Source organism: Rhinolophus sinicus, chromosome 1 (genome assembly GCF_057876585.1).
Source record: "Rhinolophus sinicus isolate RSI-liver-muscle chromosome 1, RSI-T2T, whole genome shotgun sequence".
Taxonomy (NCBI): Eukaryota; Metazoa; Chordata; class Mammalia; order Chiroptera; family Rhinolophidae; genus Rhinolophus; species Rhinolophus sinicus.
The window spans coordinates 31441174-31468392 of record NC_142501.1 but is presented as its reverse complement, the minus strand read 5'-3'; the positions used below and the strand labels follow the sequence as shown (position 1 = coordinate 31468392).

The window sequence follows — 27219 nt, the reverse complement described above, 5'->3', positions numbered from 1 at the left end:
ATTCATTTTCTTACAGAAATGTCCATACATATTTATAATTTATAACACAAATCTCATTCAGAGTACAGAAGTTACAATTCTGATTCTCTGTTTCTGAAATATTTTCCCAAGTGTATATCATTTTTCTCTCTTTCACATCAATTTTCTGAAAAAAAGCAAAGGAAAAACCTTTATATCATGAAATCTCTACAACCTTCTTTCAACATCCGCTGTTTAGTGGTTTTAATAGATTTCAGCAGTAAAAGGAGTTGGCTTTCTAGATAACCAGAATGCCTAAGGAAAGTAGAGATGTTTCACCAGAGAATTAGATTCTGAATGAATGAGTTTAGGATGATTTTTTTGACAAAGGAATAAGATATGGTTCTACTTATAGAAATAAATTTGAAGGCACCATGTTCAGAGTTAAAAAAACAAAACAAAACAAACTAAGGATGAAGCTTGCAAAAGGCCAAGCTGACTAATAAGGAGTAATTAATGATCACAGATTACATGAGAGGTGTTTAAGAAAGTTATTCACATATTCTTCTGAGTGGCTGGTAGAAATAATATGGAACCTGCTGGAGCCAATAGCACCAGGAGAGAAGAGGACAAGAGTCTTGTGTTCTGTCTCCAGTTTCATCCCGCCCCATTTGCCTTCTTGCTCATTCTACTTGTGCCATATTAACCTTGTTTCAGGTCCTCCAATCAATGACAAGAGTGCACAAAGAAGTCTCTCACATATTTATTTAAACGAAAGAATGGATACCAATGGGTCTCTAAGGCCCCCACAGAAGAGTTCTTTAAGGCATCGGGTTATGCCCTTGGATTAAATACCACCATAGATATAACCAAAACCAGGGTGTAGAAAAAGTTTCATCTCTTAAGAGCAAAGTTCTGGCAAAAAATTAGAGGGGTTTCTATTAAAGTAATGCAGAAATCTTTGTCAGTTCTGGTTGATAGTGGTCACAAAAGAGGGATAATATGGAAGAGGAAGCAAGAACATTACCTGCATATTTCGGTATTGACTGAAGTTGTAGGTCACATATAGAGGTGAGGAAAGCTATTTCCCCTCTGAGGAAAGTGTTTCAACTTTACTTTTTCATTGATGACAGTAAATAGCAGTTGAGGTAATGCTGATGAATAAATGAGCAATTAGGAGTTATTTCTTTTGGGGGAAAAATAACATATCAGTATTTTGAATATGATTTTAATAAGTTATAAACTTAAGGAATGGTAACATTGTTTAGTGTACTGATTGCATTGTAATTGTAAAAATTTAATTCACATAACAATAATTTTCTCCTATTTTCCTTAAAGATGTGTTCACAAGTCAATATTATAATATTTAACACTTCTCAGTCAGAAACTATTTCAATAATGCCAAAAATTTGAATCCTGTTTATTAAGCTTCTCTTACATGCCTAATGCCACACACTAGGTACAGTGGAAGACAAAAAAATTACAATAGACATTCCTTTATTTCACAAATATTTACAACATATTTGGAGTAATTAAATGAACACACTACATGCTTTCCAGTAAAGCTCATCATTGCATTGGGGCTATGCCTCTGAAAAGGCAAGAGCATTGGAAGTATGTAATGAAAGGTATGCGTATTAATTTAGGAAGAAAATCAAAAGTAAATATCTGTGGTCATTGCTGTTAAGCCTTCTATTTTGCTATACTGCTGCCAATTACAATATTTTATATAAGTATACCAACTATATCCAACAACAAAGATCTTTCGCACACCTTCAAGACTCAAGTTAGAATTATATTTATGAGACTCAGGAGTCGCTGCGCTTATAAGTTTAAATACCTTTAGTTGGATATTTAGATGCTAGAAATAGTGCTATATTTAAAAATAAAGTACAGCTCACATATTGCTTTTAACTGCCTATGTATATAGCTGTGTATTTTTTTATGAGCCAAAATGAGGCCAAGGTATAATGTGAACTTTCTATTCTTTCATACAACAGTAATATTTCACACAACAAAGAACAAAAACAAATAGGTGTGCACAGTGGGAAAGATTATCAACAATCCCCTGTAGAAGCCCAGTGAACCTTTCTCAACATACTGGGGATGTACATGTAAAACGATTTCTCTAAAATGTTGGCAACAACACTTATCAAAGGAGTCACTTGACAGAGGAGCAAACTGTATTGCTAGGAGGATGGTCTATGCTGCTCAGAAAGACTAAAAGATTATGGTTCATCTGCCAACATCGTATAATGTAGAATGTGGATGAACCCTCAACGAAGAAAGTGAAACATCTTGTGTGTACGTGTGTGACAGAGAGGGAGAGAGAAAGAGAAGGAAGGGGCAAGAGAGAAAAAGAAAAGGACAGCCAGACACAGGGAAGTGGAGAAAGACAGACATAGCCCATCACTAAGCTGTGGATAAGGAATGTTACACAAAGACATCCATGGCCAGGCACGGTGGGGCTACCTCAATGAAACTGCTTATAGCCAATCATACAGATTCAAATTTTCAGACTTTCCCACCACGTAAAGCAAGCTACTTGTTTCTGAGTTGTGAAAAACATAAACGTATAAATCAAGCCTCATATTTGAGTTTCTCTAACTTTATGGCTTTTACGGATTTTCATTCTTATATGGCAGATAATTCATATGGAGTAGTGAAAGATTTATTGACATAATGAGAACTACAAAGATTTCTGGAGGGTTGGGGGAATAGTTTGTTTCTGACTCAGCACACATAGCCCTTTTTATATTTTACCACTGAGATTCAATTGACAATTTGGTATTTAATAATGGGATTATTTTCATGTTTTTATCACCGACTGCATGTTAGATCTATTTTACTGACACTTATTCAGGACCTTAAATGTAAAAGTATCTCCAAATTATGAAGAGATTATCTATGTACCAAATTTACCATGTACTGTACTATTGCCAAAATGTAAATGCTTTATCCAATTTTCCACTTTGAACATCTCTTGTCAACTTTATCAAAATAGGATTAAATGAAATAACACATGTAAAACACCTGGAAGACTGGCACATAGTAGGTATTCAGCATACATGTCTATAGATATCTGTATCTATATCTATCTATCTATCTATATATGTTTTTTTCTTCGTCTGGTATACTTTCTATTCAAGTGACATAAAACACTACATTTATATAAAATACAGAGTAGTTATTTGTCTTATTACACTACATATTTAAATGACAAGCTTTATCAATGTATTTACTATGTGATGCAGTTTACCATAACTGACACTAATCAGCAAGTGTGCAGGAATACACCTATTATGTGACCAAGATGAACCTCTATTACAGTCACTGAGAATACCATTATGTCATCACTGACTGTATTGTTTCATTCCAATATCAAGTTTTAATTAGAACTTTTGTCACATTTTTTACATTTTATTTGCGGCACTCTACCCCAACTCTCAAACTCATTATATGACCTTTTCTGGAATTCTCATTAAGAAGAATTCAAATAAAACCCTGCAATTGTGCCGAAGGTTGGATTTGGATCAGATGTCATACATATATATCTTAGCTATTCCTTAGTAAAACGTGTAGTGATTCAATTTGTCACTTTGGATTCATGACAAGTGTTGCATGTACAAATAGTCATGACAGAATTTGACAAATAGAACAATTAATAGAAAACTTAAGTCTAACACATTGTGGTGTGTGCTAAAAAAAAGCAGCAACCTTCCAGAGTGAAAACATATGACCAAGCTTATTATTTACCAGATTTTAAATAAAATTATTATTTATAACTTAAGAAAAAATGTAAAAATATATTAAATACAATTTAGATTCTTCTTTATGCACTCTCTTGCTGTTTCTCCCTGAAAATATGGAATATATAAAATTGACGCTGTTCTTAATTTATTGGTCCTGTTTCACAATCTCCTTGTCAAGCATTCATAATTAATGGTGCATGCAAGCAATGTTTTGTCTATGATAAGAAAACATTTGCACCCATTAATGTTTCATCCATTTCTAAGGAAGACTGACACATAGTGGGTATTCAGTATATGTATATTTCCCCCCTTTCTCTGGTATACTTTATATTCAAGTGACATAAAACACTGCATTTACATAAAATAAAGAGTAATGATTTGCTTTACAAAATTATTTGTCCTATTACACTATTTATTTAAATGACAAGCTTTATCATGTATTTCCTATGTGATGCAGTTTACCAAAATTGACAGTAATCTACAAATGTGCAGGAATACACCTATTATGTGGACCAAGACAAATCTCTATTACAGTCGCTGAGAATATCATTATGCCATCACTGTGGTGCTGAAAGAATAGCTCCCTATAACCAGTAGACACTTGAGTTTGCTTTGCTGAGAATGCAAAGAAAGGACTAATGACAAAACTAAAGTGGACCCACTGAAGACACAAGCAGTAGACAATTACCTCATAAGTTCACACCACTTTCCAATAAAACATCCAGCTTACATTTCTTTAAAATTTTTTATGAACAGTATAGTTGTCCAACTAGGATTTTTTTTTTTTTTTTAAGCAGCCCCTTTCCTTTTCCTTTTCCTTTTCCTCAAAGTAAAACCTGACGCAGGATATTCCAAAGAAGACACGAAAAAGTTGATTACACAGATTTTTCTGCCATTGAAATTTAGAGGTAGCATCCTCTGTAAATACATAGTAGTGAAATTAGGGAAAGTCTAGAGACTTTGTAAAGGGTATTCTCAGGTTGAAGACGAGGACTTCAGAAGGGAGAGGAGTCCTCTCTAAGCTCAAGCTGACACTCCTTTTTAAAAGAAAACCATGCTCACGACCCACCCCCATCAGTCCATTGGCGGCCAGGGAGCTCAGCCCTCAGTGTATGATTCCAGCAGAAGGTAAATTAAGACAAAGCAGGCGCACACCCGGTTGGGGGAGGACAGAAAGGTTAAGCAGCATTGGGGTGCAGTATGTACCGACCAGAAGGAAAAGTGACCTCCTTTTGCCCAAGAAAGCATTATCCAACAAGTCCCCACTGATGTGGATACCAGCGGCGGTAAAAGAGCACAAAGGGTGAAAGCTGGAAGCAGCAAACTTCCGTATTCTTCCACACTATCCCTTAAGACCGCGGGGAACACGCTCACGCAAGGACAACAAAGCGTGCGCCAGGCTGCACGGTCGGAGCTACGGGCGGCCCGGCCATCGCTCCCCGGGGCGCGTGGTTCCCTCCAGGCAGAGGGAGGGCGCGGGAGAGACGGCTCAGGCAGGACGGCCCCGGTGGGGTTCGGGGAACTCCCTACCTTGAGCAGCACAAAGAGCCCGAGCAGAGGCAGGAGGCGGTGGCCGCCGCGCGTCCTCGTGGGCAGGTGCCCCATCGCGGCGCGGACTTGGACCCGGAGGGACGGTGGTGCGAAGGCTCCCCGGGCGGCGGCTCACAATGGCGAACTGGGGCTGCAGCCTCAGACCTTGGGCGACGAGGCTGCTCCCAGCGGGCGCATGCTGTCGTTCCAGTCCCCTGGCGCCTGCTCCCTTTCGTGTTTTGAGCCCGGGTCCTCCGGGAACGTGCCAGGCGCTGCTGTTCTATAACAGCTAAGGATGGAGAGGGTGGGGATTGGAGTGGGCGAGGCTCTGCCGCCGCCACCGCTGCAGCCGGAGGAGGCGCGGGGTCCACGTGGTGAGCGAGAGGCGGGGACCCTGCGCGCAGCCGGCCCGGGCCCTTTGGCAGCAGGGATATTCTCCTCCGGGCTGCGGACTCATAAAGTGACAGCCGCCCCTCAGCCCTCCCACCAGGGTCCTCCCGCCGCCTCTTATCGCTGGACAGCCCCTCTCCAGGCTCTGCCCCAACCCTTTCCACAGTTTCAGGGACTCAGGAGTTCTGTGGGGTTTCCCTGATTCCTGTTGAGCAAGACGGGGATCAGATCCCAATCCCCTCTTAATTTTCCTACATCTACTCTCAATTGCGGTTATAAAGGACTAGTAACAATTGGAAGGGAGTATTGGTTGTAACAGTGATGGAGTGCATGGTGTGCCTGTGTGTGTGTGTGTGTGTGTGTGTGTGTGTGTGTGTGTGAGAGAGAGAGAGAGAGAGAGAGAGAGAGAGAGACAGAGAACCTTCCCCTCTTCCATTCTCTCCATCCCATTTAAACACTCATTCTCTTCATCCCATACTCACCAAGGAGGAAATAAAACAAGTATATACATATTCCATTTGTAATCAGAAGTTCTTGTAAATTTCAAGGATTACTCTTTGGTACCAAAGTCTCAGGTCACCTGAAGTGGAATATGGGGAGGGGGGAAATCAAAACATATGACATATGTTTTTAAACAGATATACTTTAAAAAGTGTTTGTTTGTTAAAGAAACTATAGAACTTTTCCAGAGTGGTTATGTCATTTTACATTCCCACCAGTAATGTATGAGTGGGGGAGGGGACAAGGAGGGTGTGTAATTAAAAAGCAGTAATGTTAGGGCTCTTTGTGGTGATGAAACAGTTCTGTATCTTGATTGTGGTAGTAATTTTAAAAATCTACCAAGAGGTAGATTGCACAGAAGCGCACACACGTGTACACACACACACACACACACACACACACACACACACAAATGAGTACATGTAAAACAGGTGAAATCTGAATCAGGTCTGTGAACTGTGCCAACGTCAGTTTCCTGGTTTTGATACTTCACTAACTAGGTAATGGGTAAATGGGACCTTTCTGTACTATTTTTTTAATTGAGATATAATTGACATATAATATATTAGTTTCAGGTGTACAACACAATGATTCAATATTTGCATATATCATGGAATGATCACCACAGCAAGTCTAGTTAACACCCATCACCACACATAGTTACAAATTTTTTCTTGTCATAATAACTTTTAAGATTTACTCTCTTAGCAACTTACAAATATTTAATACATTATTACTAATTATAGTCACCATCCTCTACATTTATTGTATAATTGGACGTTTGTACCTTTTGTCCATCTTCACTCATCTACTTTTTAACAAGTGTGAATTATTCATAAATAACTAATATGTAACTTTTTAGAAGCTTGGGCAACTACTTCCAAGCTATGCATCCCCAAATTAGTTATGTCCCCTTGTGTATTTTTGAAAGATACCTGTCAAAATAAACTATGGAGTACACTATTCAAATATAAACCATTCCTTACCATAGTATAAATTATCCTTGCTGTGCCTTGCCAAAAATGGGACTTTCTGTTTGTCTTGGGGATGTGCCTGGGCACTAGGACACAGGCACGGTGACATTGGTCACGAATATAGGAGTTTAGGCTACAACTTTGTCTCAGTCACACAGTTGGGGAGCAGTGGCATAGAAAGGGACTCAGAGCTATGTTTATTCAGCCTTATGCTAGATGAGCAGTGACCAAACACTAATCACTTGGTTCCTATGTATATGTGTGTCTGAGAAAGGTTTAGGTTGGATATATTTACATGAGTAGATACGTGTACTGAATCCTCATGTGTATAAATATAGAATAGCAGTCTGAATTTATGTGAGAATAGTGCTTTTGCTGTCTTCTTTTAAAAGCTTCTTTTGTTGTCACCTCCTCTTTCCTCATATGCTCACTTTAGTGTATGTATACCCACTCTTTGTTGGCTTGGACCTTCTCTTTCTTTTAGCAAAATATGATTTGCTTCTCCCTCCCTCTGGGTCAGACGCATAGGCTATCTGAAAATTTTATCCTTGGGACTGAACTTGTAGGGGCTTTGGTTTAACATATTTTCCTTTTATGTTGAAACTCCTGAAAGCAGCATTCTATTCCCACCCACTCCCAAAAGTGGCACTAAAGTCATCTAATGTCTGGAACTAAAGATATGTTTAGACCAGTGGCAAAAATCATACATACTAGTTGCCAATAATTCTTCTTTTGAATAGAATTTGATTTTAAAGCAGGTGGAGCCCATGTTGTGGATTACAGACATACATGAAGATATTCATGTTTTTCTGTGACTTGCATGTGTGTAGATGCATGGATCTAAGCTTAACTGATATATGTAGGACATTAGAAAGCAATTCCACTGATCATACATTCACCTTGTGAATTTCAAAAGAACTTTCACAGTGATGCATATTTTTATATAATTATATTTTGCTTTGTCATCTTTCTATATTTTTATCCATCACTTATGTCAAAATTTGCTTAGCTATTTATGCCCTTGGACATACAAACATGTGGACCACTTTTAGGGAACAATAACAGTGAACAGTAAGCAGTAAAGCATTCCTCAGTGAAGTATTAGTAATTAGCATTATTAATACTTCATTAAGTAACACTGTGATTAGATGGCAGAAGACTGAAGGTATTATTTCATAATCACAGAAAATTTTCTCTCCAGAATAAAGTATTTCACATAGCTGTTGCTGGAAAAAATAGTTCCTTTTGTTTTTATTGCACTTAAAACAATAACAGTCTTGTGAATTTTCCTAGGAGAGACTCCCAAAAGAATGTGAATGCTGTATCATCAGCAGTATGGAGTTTTCAATCTATAGAGTGTGCTGTGTGTTTCTTTGAAACTATTGACTGGTTTTCCAATGCAATAATTCCAAAGTATGGTAAATCTTATGCTATTGTCAAGATTCCAAATCAACAAGAATGGCCATGGGCGACATATAATGCAAGTAGTAATGTATGCTTCACCAATCGCTTCAAAATGTTTGTTCTGATTTCGTTACTCCAACAATACTGTCAGAAAGAGGCTGAGATCATTATCACCAACTATTTTCCCCATAATGCTTATTCTCACGGAGAAAAGATAAATGCAGAAAAAAACAGGGTCTTTTACATGCCCTAAGACAAGCGTTTAAAAGTGAATTCTCACAAACTGAAATAAAGCTCTCTATTTCCTTTGGAAATAATAGTAAGGTTTTTTAATGATCAGGAGACTGGAAGATCTTTTTTAAATCTATAGGAGGCTTTGTTTTTGTTAGGAAAAGCAGCCTTTTCCTAAACATCTAAAACTGTACCTATGCCTGTGTAGTTCCTTCGCACCTATCTTTTCTATGGAAAGAGAAGCAATATTGGCGGCAAGCAGGAGACCTGATCCCTCTGAGAGGTTTAATGAGGAGTCAGATGGAATCCTTTCAGTGCTCTTGCCCATGAGGCTCCATTCTGTACCCCAGGGACCAACTCTAATGCAGTTCGATGTGTTTAGCCCTGGCTTCCATGACTGAAATCGCCTACGAGGCTGTCAGCAGTTCCGTTACTAGAGAGTTGTATTTATCAATGACAAATAATTCACTTTCTATGGAGCGCAGATGAAAACCCAAGCCATCGGTCTCCAGACTATATTCCACTTGAAAAGCCCAGTGACTGCCATGCAGTGTGTCATCCGTAACTCACATATGACAGTTATTATCACGTATGAGCTGTAGATGATGTGTAATAGATTACTAAAATCAGATAACCAGGCAGCATTTTGATTTTCAGTTCATTGGAGCATTTGTTTTAGTTTTCCTCTTGATGAACATTGGGTTCTCACTTAAAAGAATGTTCACAATTCATAAATTCTGTGTCTTTCAAAATGGGAATGATTGACAGACGGCCCTCAGGTGAATAGCATGTTTCAACTGCCAGCACATAGCATTTTTGCCACTTTTGAGAAACAGTGAAATTCACTGTAGAAGGTCATTTTTGCTTTTGGAGACTCTTTTCCCATTGCCTCTTTTTTTCTTCCTAAAAAATTCCTATTAAGGGATCTATTTAAAAAAAACAAAAAACGATTCTTACAAAGTTTTAAGGAAAATCAAATAAGAATATTACATTATAGGGCATAGATTTTAAGACACAAAATCATCTGCTCAAAGGGATAAAAGAACTTCAGCAGGTATTTGTCACTGGACACCAACTGCAAGCTGTAAAATGAATGACCCTAAATTAGGAAGGCAGATAGCCAATTTTCAATACTATTCCCTCTTTCAGGTATATCCTAGGATTAATGTGTGTTGTTAATTTCCATACAAATGTAAAAAATTAAAGACATTCAATAGCCTTAAGTTATGCAGGTTTATCTCATATTTTGTTTATATGTGGTGCATTGCCTAATTGGCTTTTATAATATTTTTTTTTCTGAGCCATTCCAGACATTGTTATCATTCACTCACCTAGCTTTTCTTCATAACTAGATTTCTTGACTGATTATAATTTAAAGCATTAAGATTCTGCATGGGAAGGATTCACTTTAGCCTGGCAAAAAACATGACTGGAACTTATATATAATGATTCAATAAAGCAAGACATGTCGTTTGCTAAATGGAAATGGTGCCTGCCGAGCCTGCCTTCTTTACTTCCCTTCGAATTAAAGATGTAATGCAACATTTTCTGTCCACTGTGTGTTACACATAAAGTCTACATATATATCTTTTAAAAAGTGGTTTCAAATGTATAATTATGGAATCGGTCATGGTGATTTCATGTGCTATGTAGGAACTATGAAAACATTAATCACATATTTTGAAAATGCATTGCTTTGACTGATAAGAGTTTTACAAATAGGCATAATAACTTTGCATTGACAATTTTACTTCCAATCAATCACACCAAATCAATATTCATGCAAAAAATTACAGAGTTAATAATATTCTCAACTCTGTGAGCACAGGGGTGAAGATGTCTACAGTCTGAAGAGGGGCAGGGGATCCACTGACAGATTGGTGCCGCTACCTGTCTTAGCAGAAGAATCTAGAGGAAACATTTTGAAGAAGACATGAGTATTCTGGAAGAAATTCCAGTGACCAAGGAAAGAACATCCTCCTCATTAAGGGTCATGAAAAAAATGCATAACTGGGAAGCTGTACATTTCTAGAAATGCTTGTATAGTGTGGCTATCTGTAAGAAGAACAATTTGGGAGAGGAAGTTGAATGTGGAGATTCCATCTGTTCTGTTTGGTAATTTGATAATGCAGAGAAATTATAATGGCAAGCATTTAACATATGTATACAGGATGATTTGAATGAAATCCAATCAGGGATCAATATATATTAAGCCTCTGGTCTTTCTCTGATAACTCCCTATTTTATGCTAATAAGGATCATTTCCAACCTTTTCTACTCAGCTCAAACCTCCAAACCTTTGCCTGCAGATCCCTTCAGTGCTTTGGCTTCACCTTCTAATTTGCAAAGGACACAGAGGCCATTAAGTGACAACTTTTTTTATCTTCCCTCGCTCATAGCCCCACTCATATCTGTTCCCATCTTTCTTACTAAAAACAAGAAGCTCTCTCTCATTAACCATCTAAGACTAATTGTACCACCTATTTTCTAGAGCCTATTTCTTTCAGCTTTCTCTGCCCCCCTATTTTTAACCTCTCCCTTTTAATGTATTCCATCCCTTGGCTTTTGAACCATGTTCATATCTTTATAATTGAAGGAAAGAAAACCTTCACTGAACCATCCATGTCCTTGGCTGCTCCCTTATCTTTCTCCCCATCTGTTACCCCCCATCACTGGGCCTTTGCAGCAATATTTTCCAAAGTGTTGTGTATACTCTCTGTCTCCATTCTTTTTCATTATCTACTACCGCTTCAAAACACTCTGGTCTAGCTGCTACTCCCATCATCTCACCAGCATGGCTCTCACTAAGGTCACAGGGAATCTCTTGGGAGCATATATACTATGTTGGCTACTCCCTCCTTCCTGACTCTCATCTCTGCCTCCATAAACATGCACATCCATGGTTTTCCTTCAACATCTCTGGCTGTTCTTTTGATATCTCTGTTGCTCATCATTTTCCCTTTCCTGTGCATTTAAAGTTGAAATTTTCAATGCTTAATCCAAAATGCTCCTATTTTCCTCTGTGTTCTTACCTTAGCCAGTCTAATCTATGGCCATGTCTTCAATCCCTACCTATGCAGACGATCCACAGGGCTATATAAGCAGACTTCACAGAGCAGTCTTTTGATCCATGTGGACCCATATTGTTCGAATGTTTAAAACAACTCAAAATTTAAAGGTTTGGAACTGAATTTGCAATAATTGCCCCATAATTTCCTATCTTCATAAATGATACCAACACCAAACCATATGCACAAGCCAGAAAACAGGGAGTCATCTTTGATTCCTTTTTTTCTTTACCTCCAATGACATCATATCCAATTTGATTCAATATCCTGTCATTTTACCTCTGAAATATTTCTTATATCAACTCACTTCTCTGTATCCCAACTACCTCTATCCCAGTTCAAATTACCATTATTTTTTGCTTGAACAATTGCAACACCTTCCCAATTGCAAAAGTCTACCTGTAGCCTCTTCAGCTCACTCTATTTCACCCTGAAGCACAACAGAAAAATATTTCTATCTGCAGCCATTTGGCACCAGGTTTTGAAACTTAAGTATGATCGCTCTGACTCTCTTATATAAATCCAACCAATGGCTTCCAAATACTTCTGGGATATTGATGAAAACATCAGTGTGGCCAATAAGGCCATCAGCCCTTTATCTGAATCTCAAGTCTCTTGTCACACCTCCATCTCCTTTGCTCTCTGGACTTCTAAAAGTCATGCATACCATGCTTCCTCCTGACACTCAGACATGTGCTGTTCTCTCTGCCTGGAATGCTCTTCTCCTCTCTTTAATCTGATCTCTGCTCAAACTTCATTTCCTCACCCTAACCCCATAGTTTAAGGTTTCATATCCCATCTAGTATTTTTATTTCTGATTTTTTTTTTTTTATCACTATTTGCTTAAAGAATCTCTCCCTCATTAAAATGTAAACTCTGCAAGCACAGGATTGGAATCCTGGAATCTGGAAAGCCCAGTGGGTGTCCTAAAATAAGAGTACAGTTAAAGAGTTGGGGTAATAAGATTGATGTGCAGAAAGTCCTTTGTTCAATAGCTACATCTGTTTCTTTTTTCCTGGGAGCACACAACTATGTTCCATTTCCCAGTTTCTCTTGCAGTTAAGTGTTGAGATAAGTCTGAGTCGGACCAGGGAATGTGACAGAAGAGATGCCTATTTCCAGGCCTGGTCCATAAAAACCTCCGTATACAATCCTCACTGTCTTTTTCTCATCCTGAATAGAGACGACTCTAAGTACCTACAGAAGTGAAGAACCGCAAGATGGAAGAAGCCTTGGTTCCTGCTCATCTGCAAGAAATAAAAGAGCACCTGCCAACCCACTTTAGACCATGATCTGAAAATTGGAAAGCTGTATTTAGACTAGGAGATCATCTTCAAAGGCCCAGGTAGGGAAACTGGGTCTACTGAACTATTTGAAACAGAGGAGTGACATGATCAGAACTGAATCCTTTGGAAAAACTGGTCTGAGTGCACTTCTCAGTAAATTTGATTGGAAAATAAGATCAAGGGATTGAAAGTTCTAGTAAAAGTAGAATTTAAATGACTGGCATATTTGGAAAGGAAGTGAGTGAATACAGAAGAAAGATAAGATCTGTGAGGTTAAGGGCATGCTCGAAACTTCTCTGAGCCCTTAACAACTTACTAACACCCAAGAGCCATGCCATAGACAGTATGCTGGCCACATGTTGGCACCAAGAGAAACTCTCCAGATCCCTCCTCACACCTCTAGAATCTACTTGCTCTGTTGAGATTTCAAGTTGTCTTATACCTGCTCATAACCTTCACACTGTCTCTCACTCATTTTGTTTGTCTGCTTGGTTTTCCCTCCATTGCTGCTTCACTTCTACACACTTAGTTCATGTCTCCTGGAAATCCATGTCCTGCAGTCACAGTCCAATCCCATCCCTCAGCTCCCCAAACCCAGTCAAACCCTTTTCTCACAGTCATTCAGAGAGGAATAAAGCTACTCCAAACACTCATGTGAAGGTCTTTGTGTGAACATAAGTTTTCAACCCAATTGGAGTTGAAAGTATGTAAGTATGATTGCTGGGTCATGAGGTAAGAGTATGTTTACCTTTATGAGAAACTGCCAAACTGTCTTCTAAAGTGGCACATTCCCACCAGCAACGAATGAGAGTTCTGTTGCTCTACCTCCTTACCATCATCATTTGGTATTGTTAGCGTTTTGGATTTTCCCCCATTCTATTAGGTATGTGGTGGTATCTCATTGTCTCTTAAATTGCAATTCTTAAGAGATAAGATGTTGAGCATCTTTTCATATGCTTAATTGCCATCTGTGTATCTTCTTTGGAGATGTCTGTTAAAGTCTTTGGCTTATTTTTTAATTTGGGTTGTTTGCTTTCTTATTGCTGAGTTTTAAAAAAATTTTGTATAGTTTGGAAACAAGTCCTTTATAAGACATGTGTTTTGCAGTTATTTTCTCCTGGTCTGTGGATTGTCTCTTCATTCCCTTCATAGTGTGTTTTACAGAGCAGAAATTTTTAATTTTAATCAAGTCCAACTTACAAATTTTTTCTTTCATGGATTGTGCTTTTGGTGTTATATCTAATAACTCATCTCCAAAAAGTCGTCCAGATTTTATCCTTTTAATATCTTATTATAAATTGGCATAATTATCCTTTTTGATGTTTTTATTGTTGCCTTTTAGATTATATAAACCTCTTCAATGTTGTTTCTGTGTCATTTTTATAGGACCGCATTGATCTTTGATCATGTTCTTAAGTTCTGGTACTGTATGAACAATTTAAATGTCTGTCCTTTTGATAAAGCAAATTCAATTAACATGGATCTTAAATTACAATTCTTTAAGTTATTTGACAAATATCTATTGTGCATTTACTGTGTGTCCTAGTGCTCAGAATCCAGAGGAACATTTAAGCAGAAGGAAGAGAACCTAGAAAGCAGCGATGTCCCTAACGTATTTATGAAACAGCAAGGAGGCCAGTGGTGGAAGGTGTATGGGAACATTGGTAGTACATGAGAGTGGGGATATTCAAAGAAGATTGCAGAGGACTGTGGAGATCAAAGGTTGAGAAAGGACTTTGGCTTTTAACTCAAGCAATAGGAAACCAGTTGAGAGTCTTGAGCAGAGGAGTGATGTTATCTAACTTACATGTTCACTTGGCTTCTGTATTGGGAACATGCTCTTGGAACACCAATTAGAAGGCTGTTGGATAACACAGGTAAGAAATAATGTGTAGTGGGGATGCTGAGAAAGATGAGTCTAGGTAGGTTATTGGAGGAAGGAAAACAAGATTTGCACAAGAATTATATATGAATTTGATAGAATGAGTAACAGAGAGAAATTAAGGTGACACCCAGGTTTTTGGCCTAGACAGATAGGATGGCCTTGCCATCTTTTGGAAAAAGAAAGACTGAGGTGGTCCAGCTTCTCAGAGATGATTAGGAACTCACTTTTGGACATGTTAATTTTGAATTTTTATTAGACACCTAAGTAGAGATGTTGAATAAGAATTACACAAATCATTCTGAAAGTGAGGTTACTCCAGTCTGCATTGAAGTAATACATTTAGGCGTCTTAGGTATATAAAATGGTATTTAAAATTGAAATTGTCTGAGATCACCAAGGGAGAGTGTACATACAGAAGGGAAGAAATCTAGGGACTGAGATTTAATCTGAGTTTCATCTTCTGGCTTTGCAGAAAGCAGCAATAGGCTCTCTAAAAACAAAAAATCCTGCTTTAAGACAAATTTTCTACCTGTACATAAGTTTGTGGAGAGCTTCTCTTTAACATTTATTTATGATAGTATAATCTTTTTAATATCTATATGATAGTATAATCAATTTATAAATATCATAATCTAACTTAATGGAGAGCAATCTGAATATGTACATATAATATGGACCAAAACAAAACTTTTTATATGTATATATGCTTTATTAAACACTTTGTCAATAATGTCTTCAGTCTTATTTGGCTTAGTATTTATTTTATCATTAGCTAATCCTTCAGTAGACAAAATCTCCCACTCAGTTCATTTATTCTTTTATCCAATAGGTATTTATTAAGTGTCTATGTATCAAGTATTTCTGGCTAGGTCCTGTGGTTATAAACATTATTCATTTTTATTATTTTTCTACTCTGTATGTTTTGAAAAACTCTCATTTGGATTTTTTATCAGAAAGCAAGTGTGAAAACTATTTTTAGAGACTTGAAAGTACACAAAAATGAAACACGCATGCATCTATTCTGTTTTGTAACCACAGCAATATTAGCAAAATTTCATGTTCAGAAACTGTGTTATAAAAATGATTTTTAAAAAACTCATTACTAAGACATCCAAAGATTGTATAAAGTCAAAAGAGTTAGTTTGAGTTTAGGAAGACAATTAAATATTGGAATCATGGGGTCCTTTGGCAATGACCTTGAATAGCTAAAAGATGTCCTGGGAACCTCACTGCTTTACTCTTGAAGCTACTAATTCTTGTAGGTCTCCACTGATCCATATCAAACATTATTGGGTTCTCCATCCTAAACTAAATATACTGGCCTATCCTTAATACTAAGAATCCTTGTTTTCATTTGCTTAAATGTAAAATCTCAGAGTTACGTATAGTCATTTTTAAGACGATAACTGCAAGGTGAGGTAAATGTTGAAAAAAAAAGCTGTTCCACCTCATTGGTGATCAAGAGCATGCTAATTATAGTGTGTGTATTAAGTATATATTATGTGTCTCATTAATTTAAATGACATTATCCAGGGTTTCTAAGGATGTAAAAAAACCTCTTATAAACTATTGGTTACAATGTAAACGTGGGGATCATTTTGGAGGAATTAAAATATGAAACATTCATACTCTTTACCTCAGCTAATTTACATTTATGAATCTGTCCTAAAGATCTTCTACATATACACAAGATGGATGGAAATAAATGGTCTCAGCAGTGTTGCTTATAATAGTCGATTATGGAAAGTAAAGGGGAATAGAGTCTGCCACCCAAAATATGCCTCTTTGGGATATTGACTATTTTAACCGGGTTGCATTTAAGAAACAAAAGACTCAGAAAGAAACTTTGACCCTCCCCCCTTTACCTGCCTAAAAAGGATTTAGATAGAGGACCTGCTCCAGGAGGGAAGATATATCACAACTACATTTTAATACAAACTAGTACCTGATAGAGAAAAAGCTAGCATGGCCCATTTGTTCATAGTTCTCTCTTTGTGTCCCATAGTTAAAGGTGGCCAAGCAAACATTTACCATACATTTGCTTTTTCATCTCCATGTGAATTGCCTTCCTGCCCTTTGAAGTCCCAAACCATCACCCATCTTTTCTCCTTAACTCCTGAATGGCATAAAAACCTCAACTGCCCAATGCATCCTTAGGTCTCATATTTTATGGCACCCCACATGTACATCCATACGAAATTTTGGACATTTCCTCCTGTTAATCTTTCTCATGCTAATTTGATTATCAGCCCAGCCAAAAGAATTTAGAAAGGTGGAAGAGAAGTTAATTTTTGACCCCCACAGAAAAAACCCATATGGAAAGCAACCCAAGTTCCATCCCAGGGAACCGATCAAATACTTAGAATATCTCATATTACTAAATTGTTGAAAAGAATGATGTGCTCTTAAATATACCTAAATGTAAAGATTTCCAACATATTGTTAAGGAAAAGAGCAAGCTGTAAAACAACATATATGATATAATCCCACTCATGTACAAAAATATACACATATGTAACGGATATGACAACCTGTCAGGCATATTGATTTCTGAAGAGGGCAATATAATACACAGAGTGGATATACAAGTAAGTTTTCACATTTGTTCTGCATACTTTTATAATGCTGAAAAAATTTGCATTGAGAATATGTTTAATGAGCCCATTAGCTTTATAATACATAAAAAATTTACACAAACCGTGTTTCCCTGAAAATAAGACCTAGCCGGACAATCAGTTCTAATGCATCTTTTGGAGCAAAAATTATGTAATACCCGGTCTTATTTTGCTATAAGACCGGTTCTTATCTAACATAATATAAGACTGGGTCTTATATTGATTTTTGCTCCAAAAGACGCATTAGAGCTGATTGTCCGGCTAGGTCTTATTTTCGGGAAAACACGGAAATAGTAATATACAAAAAGGCCACCAATTTAAAAAAAGATTTGTAACATTACATATTAATTTTAGAATGAATGGATGAATTACTTACAAAGACATGGAAATATTTGGGATAATTGGGAACACAATGAATGCATTTGAAATAGATATTAAAATTTAGTCATATATTATTTTTGTCATAACAAACAATCTAGAAAAAGGTCCCTCAAACTAGCTCCACATTACTAAGAACAATGCCATTATCTTAGTTGGCCAATTACGTTTCAGAAGCTATAACAAAATACAAGTATAACAATGACTATAAATTTTTGAGTTGTGAATAATGTAGTCTCTGTCCGTGTTTAAAAAAAAAAGAAAACATTGCTGCAAAATATTACACTGGGATGGTGATAGTTTAGAAAATATATGTTATTCTGTATAATATCTAATACATTTAATTTGTCGGTCCCTTGGAATAAATTTCTGTCTATTTAATAATATTAATTATGTCAGTATCAGACATATGCACTGTGTAGTCTGCAATAAGCTAGAAAGATCCTTCATTGAGTTTACTTTCCCTCAGGATCATGAATTTCATTAGAAACTAACAGCAATTAAAAATATGTCTGAGAGAAGTTAGTGACATCTGTATCAAAATAATGGAGCTGGGAAGATGTCTCCATTAACCTATCGTAGTTAACAGAGATAAGGATGATAGGAATACAAGAAACGCATCTTAATTGTTTCCTTTCACACAAACACACCCAAATCTATACATGATTTGATTCCAAAACTTACAGGAATAAAACAGTTTTATATTTCTTATTCAAGCAAGCACAGATTTTTTTCTCTAGGGCATTCTTTGTGTGTGTGTGTGTGTGTGTGTGTGTGTGTGTGTGTGTGTTTTGTCATTTGTCCTTTCTGATGTTCTAAATCTCAGAGCATGATAATTTATTCCATCACAAAGAGAAAGAGTTATTCATTTATTATCCAGCCTCAAATCGCATCAGAGAGAATTTAAAGTACTTTGACATATATTTATTTATTTTATTTTATTTTATTTTAATTAGTCTCAGGTGTACAAAACAATGTAATAATTGGACATTTATACCCCTCACAAAGTGATGACACCCCCCACAATCTACTACCCCTCATCTATATATTTTATGTGAAGTAATATTTCTAAATAATTAACAAAACATTCCATAAAATTGGTGCTGAGGAGTGAAAGCATGTATACAGTTTAGAAACAAGTGTAATGTAGCCAAGTTTTCTTTAAAAATAAATATTTAAAAATCCTTCTACATCATTTAGTCAGGTTGTTGAAATGGACCCAGTTTTATTTGTGGGTGATGTGTCATACCTCAGAGCTTGATAATATTGTGGGTCATGGAAACTTGAATCTGAACAATTGTATTTCTGGCCGCTAGAAGTAATTAAAATCAAATTCCCAAGTCACCTTCACAATAGAACAAAGTAGAATGACCATTAGGCCCTTTATTTGATGACAGCCTGGCAGTGTGTGTTGGTGAGGAAGAAATGATCCGGTCAACTGATGCTAAGCAACGTCAGAGCCCAGAGGTAGATCCAAGGCCTCAAAGCTCATATGATTTGGGGAACTTTTTTAAAGAAAAAGAATAAAAACTGAAAATACAATGTTAGGTGTAAAAGTAAATATTTATTTAGAATGAGAAAAAGAAATCACAACAAATTACAAAATTTTAAGTTAATAATTGGCAGAAACATTATAAAAATCCAGAAAAAATTGTACACTTTAATCTGCCGTGCATTTACAATTTTTTCCTACAGTTTTAGTGCATATTCTGGTAGCCTCTTTATTTGAAAATAATATTGCAATATCATTTTCAATTGAAGAATAGAAATATAATTCAGCATGGCTGATCAAAATTTATATTTTGTTATTAGTATTTGGCATGCATAAAACATTTATTTCCCATACATATTTACCTTATGAGTGTGGTTTCGTTTGGACCCTAAAAATACAGAAATTCTAATTCCATTTTGCTTAATCCCCATCAAAAAAGAAAAAATGTATGATCTGTTTATAATTGTGTAAGCCACATTTTAAGAATATTTTTGACAGGATATAACATTCATTTTAACAAGGTACTGAAGATATCTGGAAGCCATTCCTATGAGGTCTGACAATTATGTTCACAAACTCACCCTAGAGAAAGTGCTAGATACCTCATTGCTGAGTATCACTATGGTCACCTTCAAAATACTCCCCTTGGGAAGCTATGCACTGATGCCAGTGCCTAGTCCACCCTTCAAAGCAATTTTGTAACTCTTTTTCTGGAATAGCCATCAGAGCTGTCATCATATTACACTTAATGCCCTGAATGTCATCAAAATGTCTTCCTTTCAATATTTACTTTATCTTCAGGTAAAGAAAGAAGACTTTGGGTGCAGATCAGGAGGGTGTTCCAATACAGTTATTTGTTTACTGGCTAAACACTCCCTCACAGACAGTGCCGTGTGAGCTGGTGCATTGTCGTGATGCAAGAGCCAGGAATTGTTGGTGAAAAGTTCAGGTCAGCTAACTTTTTCATTCAGCCTTTTTAGCACTTCCAAATAGTAAACTTGGTTAACTGTCCAGTTAGTACAAATTCATAATGAATAATTCCTCTTACATCCAAAAAGGCTAGCAACATCATTGCAACAAGTTTGCGAACGTAAGTGTCAGGCTGTATATACCGACCATGGCTTTCGATGTCATGGAAGGGACTGTGACCTACATAAATATGTTCCTGAATCCAAACTAAATGCCTCTCCAGCTCAAATATCCCTCAGCCAGATTTCAAATATACCTGAGGTTACTCCCAAGCCATGCGAGATGATGAGTAGATTGTATGACGGAGAAGAAATCAGCGTGGAAACAGACAGTTGTTGTAACTGATTAAATTTTAAAATCTTACTTTTGCAAAATTTGTAAGAACATGTGACCATGACAACATGTTAATAGGACCCACCCCAGAGTTTTGGAAGGGGTCTTGAAGCTTAGGTTTCATTAGTTTCAGAGCCTCTGCCAGCTACCTAAGCCTGTAGTCAGATGATACCTTCCCTTTCTCCCCCCACAGAGGGGAAAAGGGCTGGTGTCCCACTACAAGGCCTTCCTCCAGCTCCCTGTGTACTCTTTGGCTGTAGCCCCCACCACCTCAGTTTCCTAAAAAAATACTGGTATGGTTCGTAGTGGTTAAAAGCAGGTGGCATAACAGAGTGATCACAGGTGACTTTTTTTCACCTATGACTGTGCCCAGCCATCATTTTAAAAATCCAGAAAGCATTCATCAGGACCCTACAGAATATATCACCTTCAATATTTCAGTGAAACATCTCCCACTACTATATATGCCTGTATGTGCCAAATATTTACTATAATTTGTTCTGTGACTACATGACAAATAGTTGTTTATTACAAGAAAAGGCCAAGTGGAACTGAACTTAGTGAGGGCATTTCACAGTTCAATTAAGTAATAGCAATCACTACAACTTTAATGCTAAAAATGGTCTTAATTTTAGATCTTTATCCATTATTTTCTTAAAATAGTTCTGCCTGCTACTCTTTTCAAGTTACTTTTATGGCTACTGTATAAGGAACATAGAATAAAATAATTTCTGAACTACTGCTGTTAGGAAGCTAGATAATAAGAATACACAAGGCATGACATGGAACTACACAACTGAAGTGGATCAATTTTCAGCTTGATCTCCAACGAGGAGGTAACCTTTTCAAGCACCAAAGGGAGCCAAACACATTCTTTCTTGCTTCACCTAAGCATCATAGAAAACTCTCATCCTTCAGAGAATAGAGACTATGTTGGAAATGATATAAAGAGAAATTAATATATATGATATATTAAAAAAAAGATATATAACATTTGGACCTAAGGAAAAGAAACCAATTCGGAGAACAAAGTATTGTTCTCGTGCCTGACAGGATGGGAGTTCCAATGTGATCAACCTGCCACCAGGTAGCAAGTTCAAAATGTGGACACTGGTGCCATGTGAAGGATTCAGCATTGACCGTATACAGTGGGCAGGTTGGGCACTCAGCAGTGGGGTGGCAGCCAGTAGCCAATCTTGGGGAAGGGACAGCTTGCTTGTTGAAACTGCATAACCTCTGTCCCTGATGAATTTGTAGAAACAGCTCCATAAATTGTTTTTTGATTGGTTCAAGACATATACCATATTCCATTAGACAGCATCCCAACATCTAAGGGGCTGTCTGCCAGCTGGTGCCATAATGAGTGAAGAGGCAATTCTAGTGCTTGGTGTTTCTGCGTGATGGATACATAAAACACCACTGAATTGTAGGAATAGTTCATTGCTGCATTTCCTAGGCAATAAATGTATCCCGTTGGATGTGATGTTGGATAGGATATCAAAGCAGTGAATAAGGTTTTTTAAATCTAAAATTGGTTATTGGGTGGAAGCCCTGCAGACAGAAACAGCATTTCCATATGCAGAATAGCTGCATATTAGGAGCCAATGCTACATTCTAGCACAGCTGTAATTAGCGTCACCTCCTGATTAAGTCTGCAATAATTCCCTGCCATTCTCTCAGAACCTGTTTTCTGCACCAGCCAGACAGGCAAGTTAGACAGTCAGAATTACACTCTGCTCCCCACCAAAGCTATATTGAAACAATAGATGCTCCTAGTACTTTTATCAGTTGGGAATTGACAGGGTTTGGGGAGCGTTGTGGACTATCGCCAACCCTGTGTGACTATTGACTATCGCTTTTTTTAGTCCTTTCAGGTGGTTTTTCCCAGAAGTGGGTAGTTTCCGCACATGAATGCACTGATAATGTTGATCATCTATGGATATATGCTCTGAAATATTTGAGGTCCCCTTGCTTTGAGCTCTCCTTACTCTGCTACTGTCCTACAAACTGTAACCACTCTGGTCTCCCCAGACTCTCAGCTGGTTTTCTCAACTCAAGGTCACTTGACTCCATCTAGCTTTCTCCCCCTTGAGCTGCCAGGAAACTCTCTTAAGGCAGGAAGCAAGCTGGGGTCGTCACAGGCTTACCTTATTTCCCATTTGTCGTGAATCACTGTTCTTTATGCCTGAATTCCAGTGTTATGAAAACCATTGTTTTATTTATTATGTCTATTTTAAAACATAATTTGAGGCTGGAGGGTCAATCTGGTTACTATTACTTACTCTTTGGGAGAAGTGGAAGTTCCCAAATACAGTTTATTTTGAAAATTGATTTGAATGGCTGTCACATCTGAAAAAGATCCCCTCAAATATATAGATACAAATGAATGAAGTACATAGTTTTCCATGTTTATTATATTATGACATTGATTTTTTCTATTCTATCCATCAACTGCACAAAACTGTTTTGTTTAAATGCAGCTATCATATTTCTATCTTCCCAGATGTCAATTCATTGTTCATCAAAATAAGCAGAAAAATGTTGCATTTTTATATTTTTTAACAAACTCAAAATCCATCAAATCTGTTTATTCGGAAATATTGGGAGCAGTTTAAATAAATCTGTGGTCATATTTTTAAGTGTGCAGATAGGGTTTTCATAGATGACACACCATTTTCAGTAACAAAAACACAGTGATGCAAACATTAGCAGATAGCAGTTCTCACAATGTGCTCTGCGTGACAAATTCTTTTTAAAAGCAGGTAGGTTCTCACTCTTTGTTAAAATCTCACCTTTACCTTGAAGGAACAGATTAAGTTTATTTATTTTGGGAAACATATCTTATGGTAGCATATTACTGAGAGTCACCTGTTCTCACTGAAAAGGTTAGCAAATTGGGTTTCATGAGGTTTGAAACATCAGTGGAAAAACTCATAAAGATTTGTCTGCATTTTCTAGATGCTTAAATTCTAAATGTCTTACTAATGTGTGATGGTTCCACATTATCATTAGCTAACAGTTCAAGGCAGAAAACATACTTCATGTAAGATTCCAATAGCCTGGATAATTTTGAATTATTTTGGTTTCCTTTGCGTAATACCTGATTACATCCTCTTTGTTTCTGCCTCTTGATATGCTTGATAAAGAGCTCAAACAAAGAACAGAAGCGTCTGCAAATTTTTAATGTTTACCTATGAATTATTGGTATTAAGTTTAGGCCAAGTTCTGTTTTACAGGATGGCATGAAGTGTCTGGCACGAAGCCATTACCATCACCTCCTCTGTACTTAAAACTACCCTTCCCTCTGGGCCCTGTGACCTGTGACCTGTGCCTGTCTTACAGAGTATATTAGGGCACCTATATCTATCTTTATGGAACATGTTAGTAAAGCTTCATTTCCTATTTTTAAATTTTAAAATACATAATTGAAAGTTCTGGTATTTTAATCCACGTTCCACAACCCAGAGAGGACTGGATTGGCTTTTGGGTATGGCATTTACTTGGCTAAATTAGCGGACTACAAGAAAGGAGAGAATTAGATTCCCAAGGCCATAACTATTAAGTGAGGGAAGCAAAGACAGACCACTCACAGCACTGCTGCCACAATTAGGAGCTTGCAAAAAAAAAAAAAAAAAAAATCCACCCAGGACTGAAACCTTAATATGAGGACATTTCTGGAAAAGAACAGATAAAGGGATCATACTGAAAATGTTAAGCTTTTGTAACTACTGGAAATAAAAATGAATCCCTTATAAAAGAAAATTCATTCCTAATTCAAGATGAAAAATCAGGGTAAGACCAAGATGATATATTTTTGTGCACCAGGAAAATCCACAGCCAAAGATATTAATTGATATATTGATGGAGCAAGTTTGGCTGTCAGCAGAACTTACCATTTCAATAAGGCATGCACTGATAGACAAAAATGTCAAGTAGTGTATTTTTTAAATAGGCTTTTATTTTGGAAAGAATTTGAAGATTCAGTTAAGTAGGAACTCTTTTACCTAGGCTGCACCTCATTCCCTTGACCTATAGATGCTACTTTTTCTCAATCTGCAATTTTAAATTTGTCCCATCAGTTGTTTCGACATGTATGATTTTGGTAATCTTTGCAAGTGTATAAAGCTTGCTTTTCAAGGTGTAGTGGACCTCAGGCTTCTATCCTCTCAATACTAAATTTTTTTCAGAGGGAATGTGTGAAGGATGAATGGTGGAGAAAGACCACTATGCTGGTGATGAGATTCAAAACTCTGACCCTAACATATATTGTTGAAAATTGGCTCATCACCTTCCACATTGAAATACTCTGTGTTTCTCAAAGAAACCATCAGAAAAACCAAAGTCAATGTAGTCAAGATGGAAGAAAGCAGGAGGAAGACCCACTATCTCAGATCCTGTGTTATCTGCATGCCTTTGGTCTCCCACACCCCTGATAAGTGGTCCATAGTGCATGTCTATCTTTGAAGATTATGTCCTTGACATCAGCCTCCATCTGTGAGGATCATGTCTCCAAGCATGCATTGTGATTGCATTGCCACAGCCTAGAGGAAAAGGGTGTATGATCTCAAGAGTCTGCACTAGGTAGTCCAGTAACTTGAGCAGATGGCCACTGAGGCCTCTTCTTCCTCTGCGAAAAGTGTCTGAGCTTCATGATGTCAGATGATCATCCTCGCAATAAGTGTTTCAAGTTTCTAGAAGCCCTCCTTTCCTTACAAGTAAACCTCAATTTAATCATTAAGTGAGCAAAATACATGAACAAACAAAATGGAAACTGACTCATAGATACAGAGAACAAACTCATGGTTGCCAGAGGGGAGGGGCATTAGGGAGCTGGGTGAGAAAAAGGTGAAGGGATTAAGAAATACAAATTAGTAGTTACAAAATAATCACGGGGATACGAAGTACAGCACAGGGAATATAATCAATAATGTTGTAACAACTATGTATAGTGCCAAGTGGATACTAGTCAGGAAGATCACTGCATAAATTGTATAAATGTCTAACAATTGTGCTGTACACCTGAAACTAATTTAAAATAATAGTGAATGTCAACTGTAACTGAAAAAAAAAAATTAAAATATGGATGTAAAAAAGCAAAAAAAAAAATCATTAAGTGAGATGTTTCTATGTGACAGAAACATGTTGTCAGGTAATCCCAGAGAAATCCAAATATTAAAGATAGAATGCAGATACCAAAGGATTTTTTAATTAATTCTGCTTATTAAAAATGGAGACTTTCTTTCCTCTGTTTACTCCAACTCATGAGAGTCTCCCTTAGGACTATTGGCAAGATCAGAAGCTAAGATGAAATAAGAAAATATTTATTGAATTTTAAGAAATTAACAGGAATTTATTCTATGTCCAATATGAGCACAGCTCTGCACTCGTACTATACAGCAATGAAAACAGGGTTTACAAATCAGACAGAAACATACTGTTCATTTTATCATGTTTTTAAAGATGTGACCCATGTGCATATGACACATGGTGGTTGATGGAATGATATTAAAATGAACACATATACTTTACTGTGTATTAAAATTTTAATTAGCACTTCAAACTCATGGTTTCAGAAATATTTTAAAGGGCAAAGTTTATTTTTTTATCTTTTTGCTTTCTCTTTTAAAAAAATAATTTAATGTAGCTAGCATACAATATTATATTAGTTTCAGGTGTATACCATAGTTATTCAACATTTATATACCTAAAGAAGTGATCACCATGATAAATCCAGCAACCATCTGACACCGTACCTTGCTATCACAATATTATTGACTATGTTCCCTATGCTGTACATGACATCAGGTGTATAGCACAGCAGTTAGACATTTATATAATTTAAGAAGTGATCAACCTAACTAGTCTAGTACCCACCTGGCACTATACATAGTTATCATATTATTGATTATATTACCTATGCTTTACTTAACATCCCATTGACTATTTTTGTAACTTCTAATTTGTATTTCTTAATTCCTTCACCCTTTTCACCCTGTCTCCAATCCCCCTCCCATCTATCACCCAACAAATCTAATACCTATCTGACACCACACATAGTTATTACAATATTATTGACTATATTCTTTATTCTGTACATCCCCATGACTACTGTGTGACAACCAATTTGTATTTCTTAATCCTTTCCCCTTTTTTACCAACCCGAAACCCTCTCCCATCTGGCAACCATCAAAATATTCTCTGTATCTATGAATTGTTTCTGTTTTGTTTGTTTGTTTTGTTCTTTAGATTCCACTTATAAGTGACTTCATATGACATTTGTCTTTCACGGTCTGACTTACTACACTCAGCACAATACCCTCTAGGTCCATCCATGTTGTTACAGATGGCAAGATTTCATTCTTTCTAATGGCTGAGTAATCTCCCATTGTATATATGTACCACCTCTTCTTTATCCATTCATCCATTCAGGGACACCCAGGTGCCCTCATATCT

General features: G+C 36.9%; 1 protein-coding gene across 3 annotated transcripts in view; it reads right to left on the bottom strand.

Moving 5' to 3' along the window:
* PTPRO (protein tyrosine phosphatase receptor type O) overlaps positions 1 to 5672 on the bottom strand; it is a 200197-nt gene extending 194525 nt beyond the window's left edge. Inside the window, exon 1 of one of the 3 annotated variants that reach the window (XM_019744758.3) lies at positions 5241 to 5672. In XM_019744758.3, the coding sequence (XP_019600317.3) occupies positions 5241 to 5315 (75 nt within the window). In that variant the 5' untranslated portion in view covers positions 5316 to 5672. The remainder of the gene's footprint in view (positions 1 to 5240) is intronic. The other 2 variants (XM_019744759.3, XM_074325980.2) reach the window with 2 other exon arrangements.
* Between the last annotated feature and the right edge of the window lie 21547 nt (positions 5673 to 27219).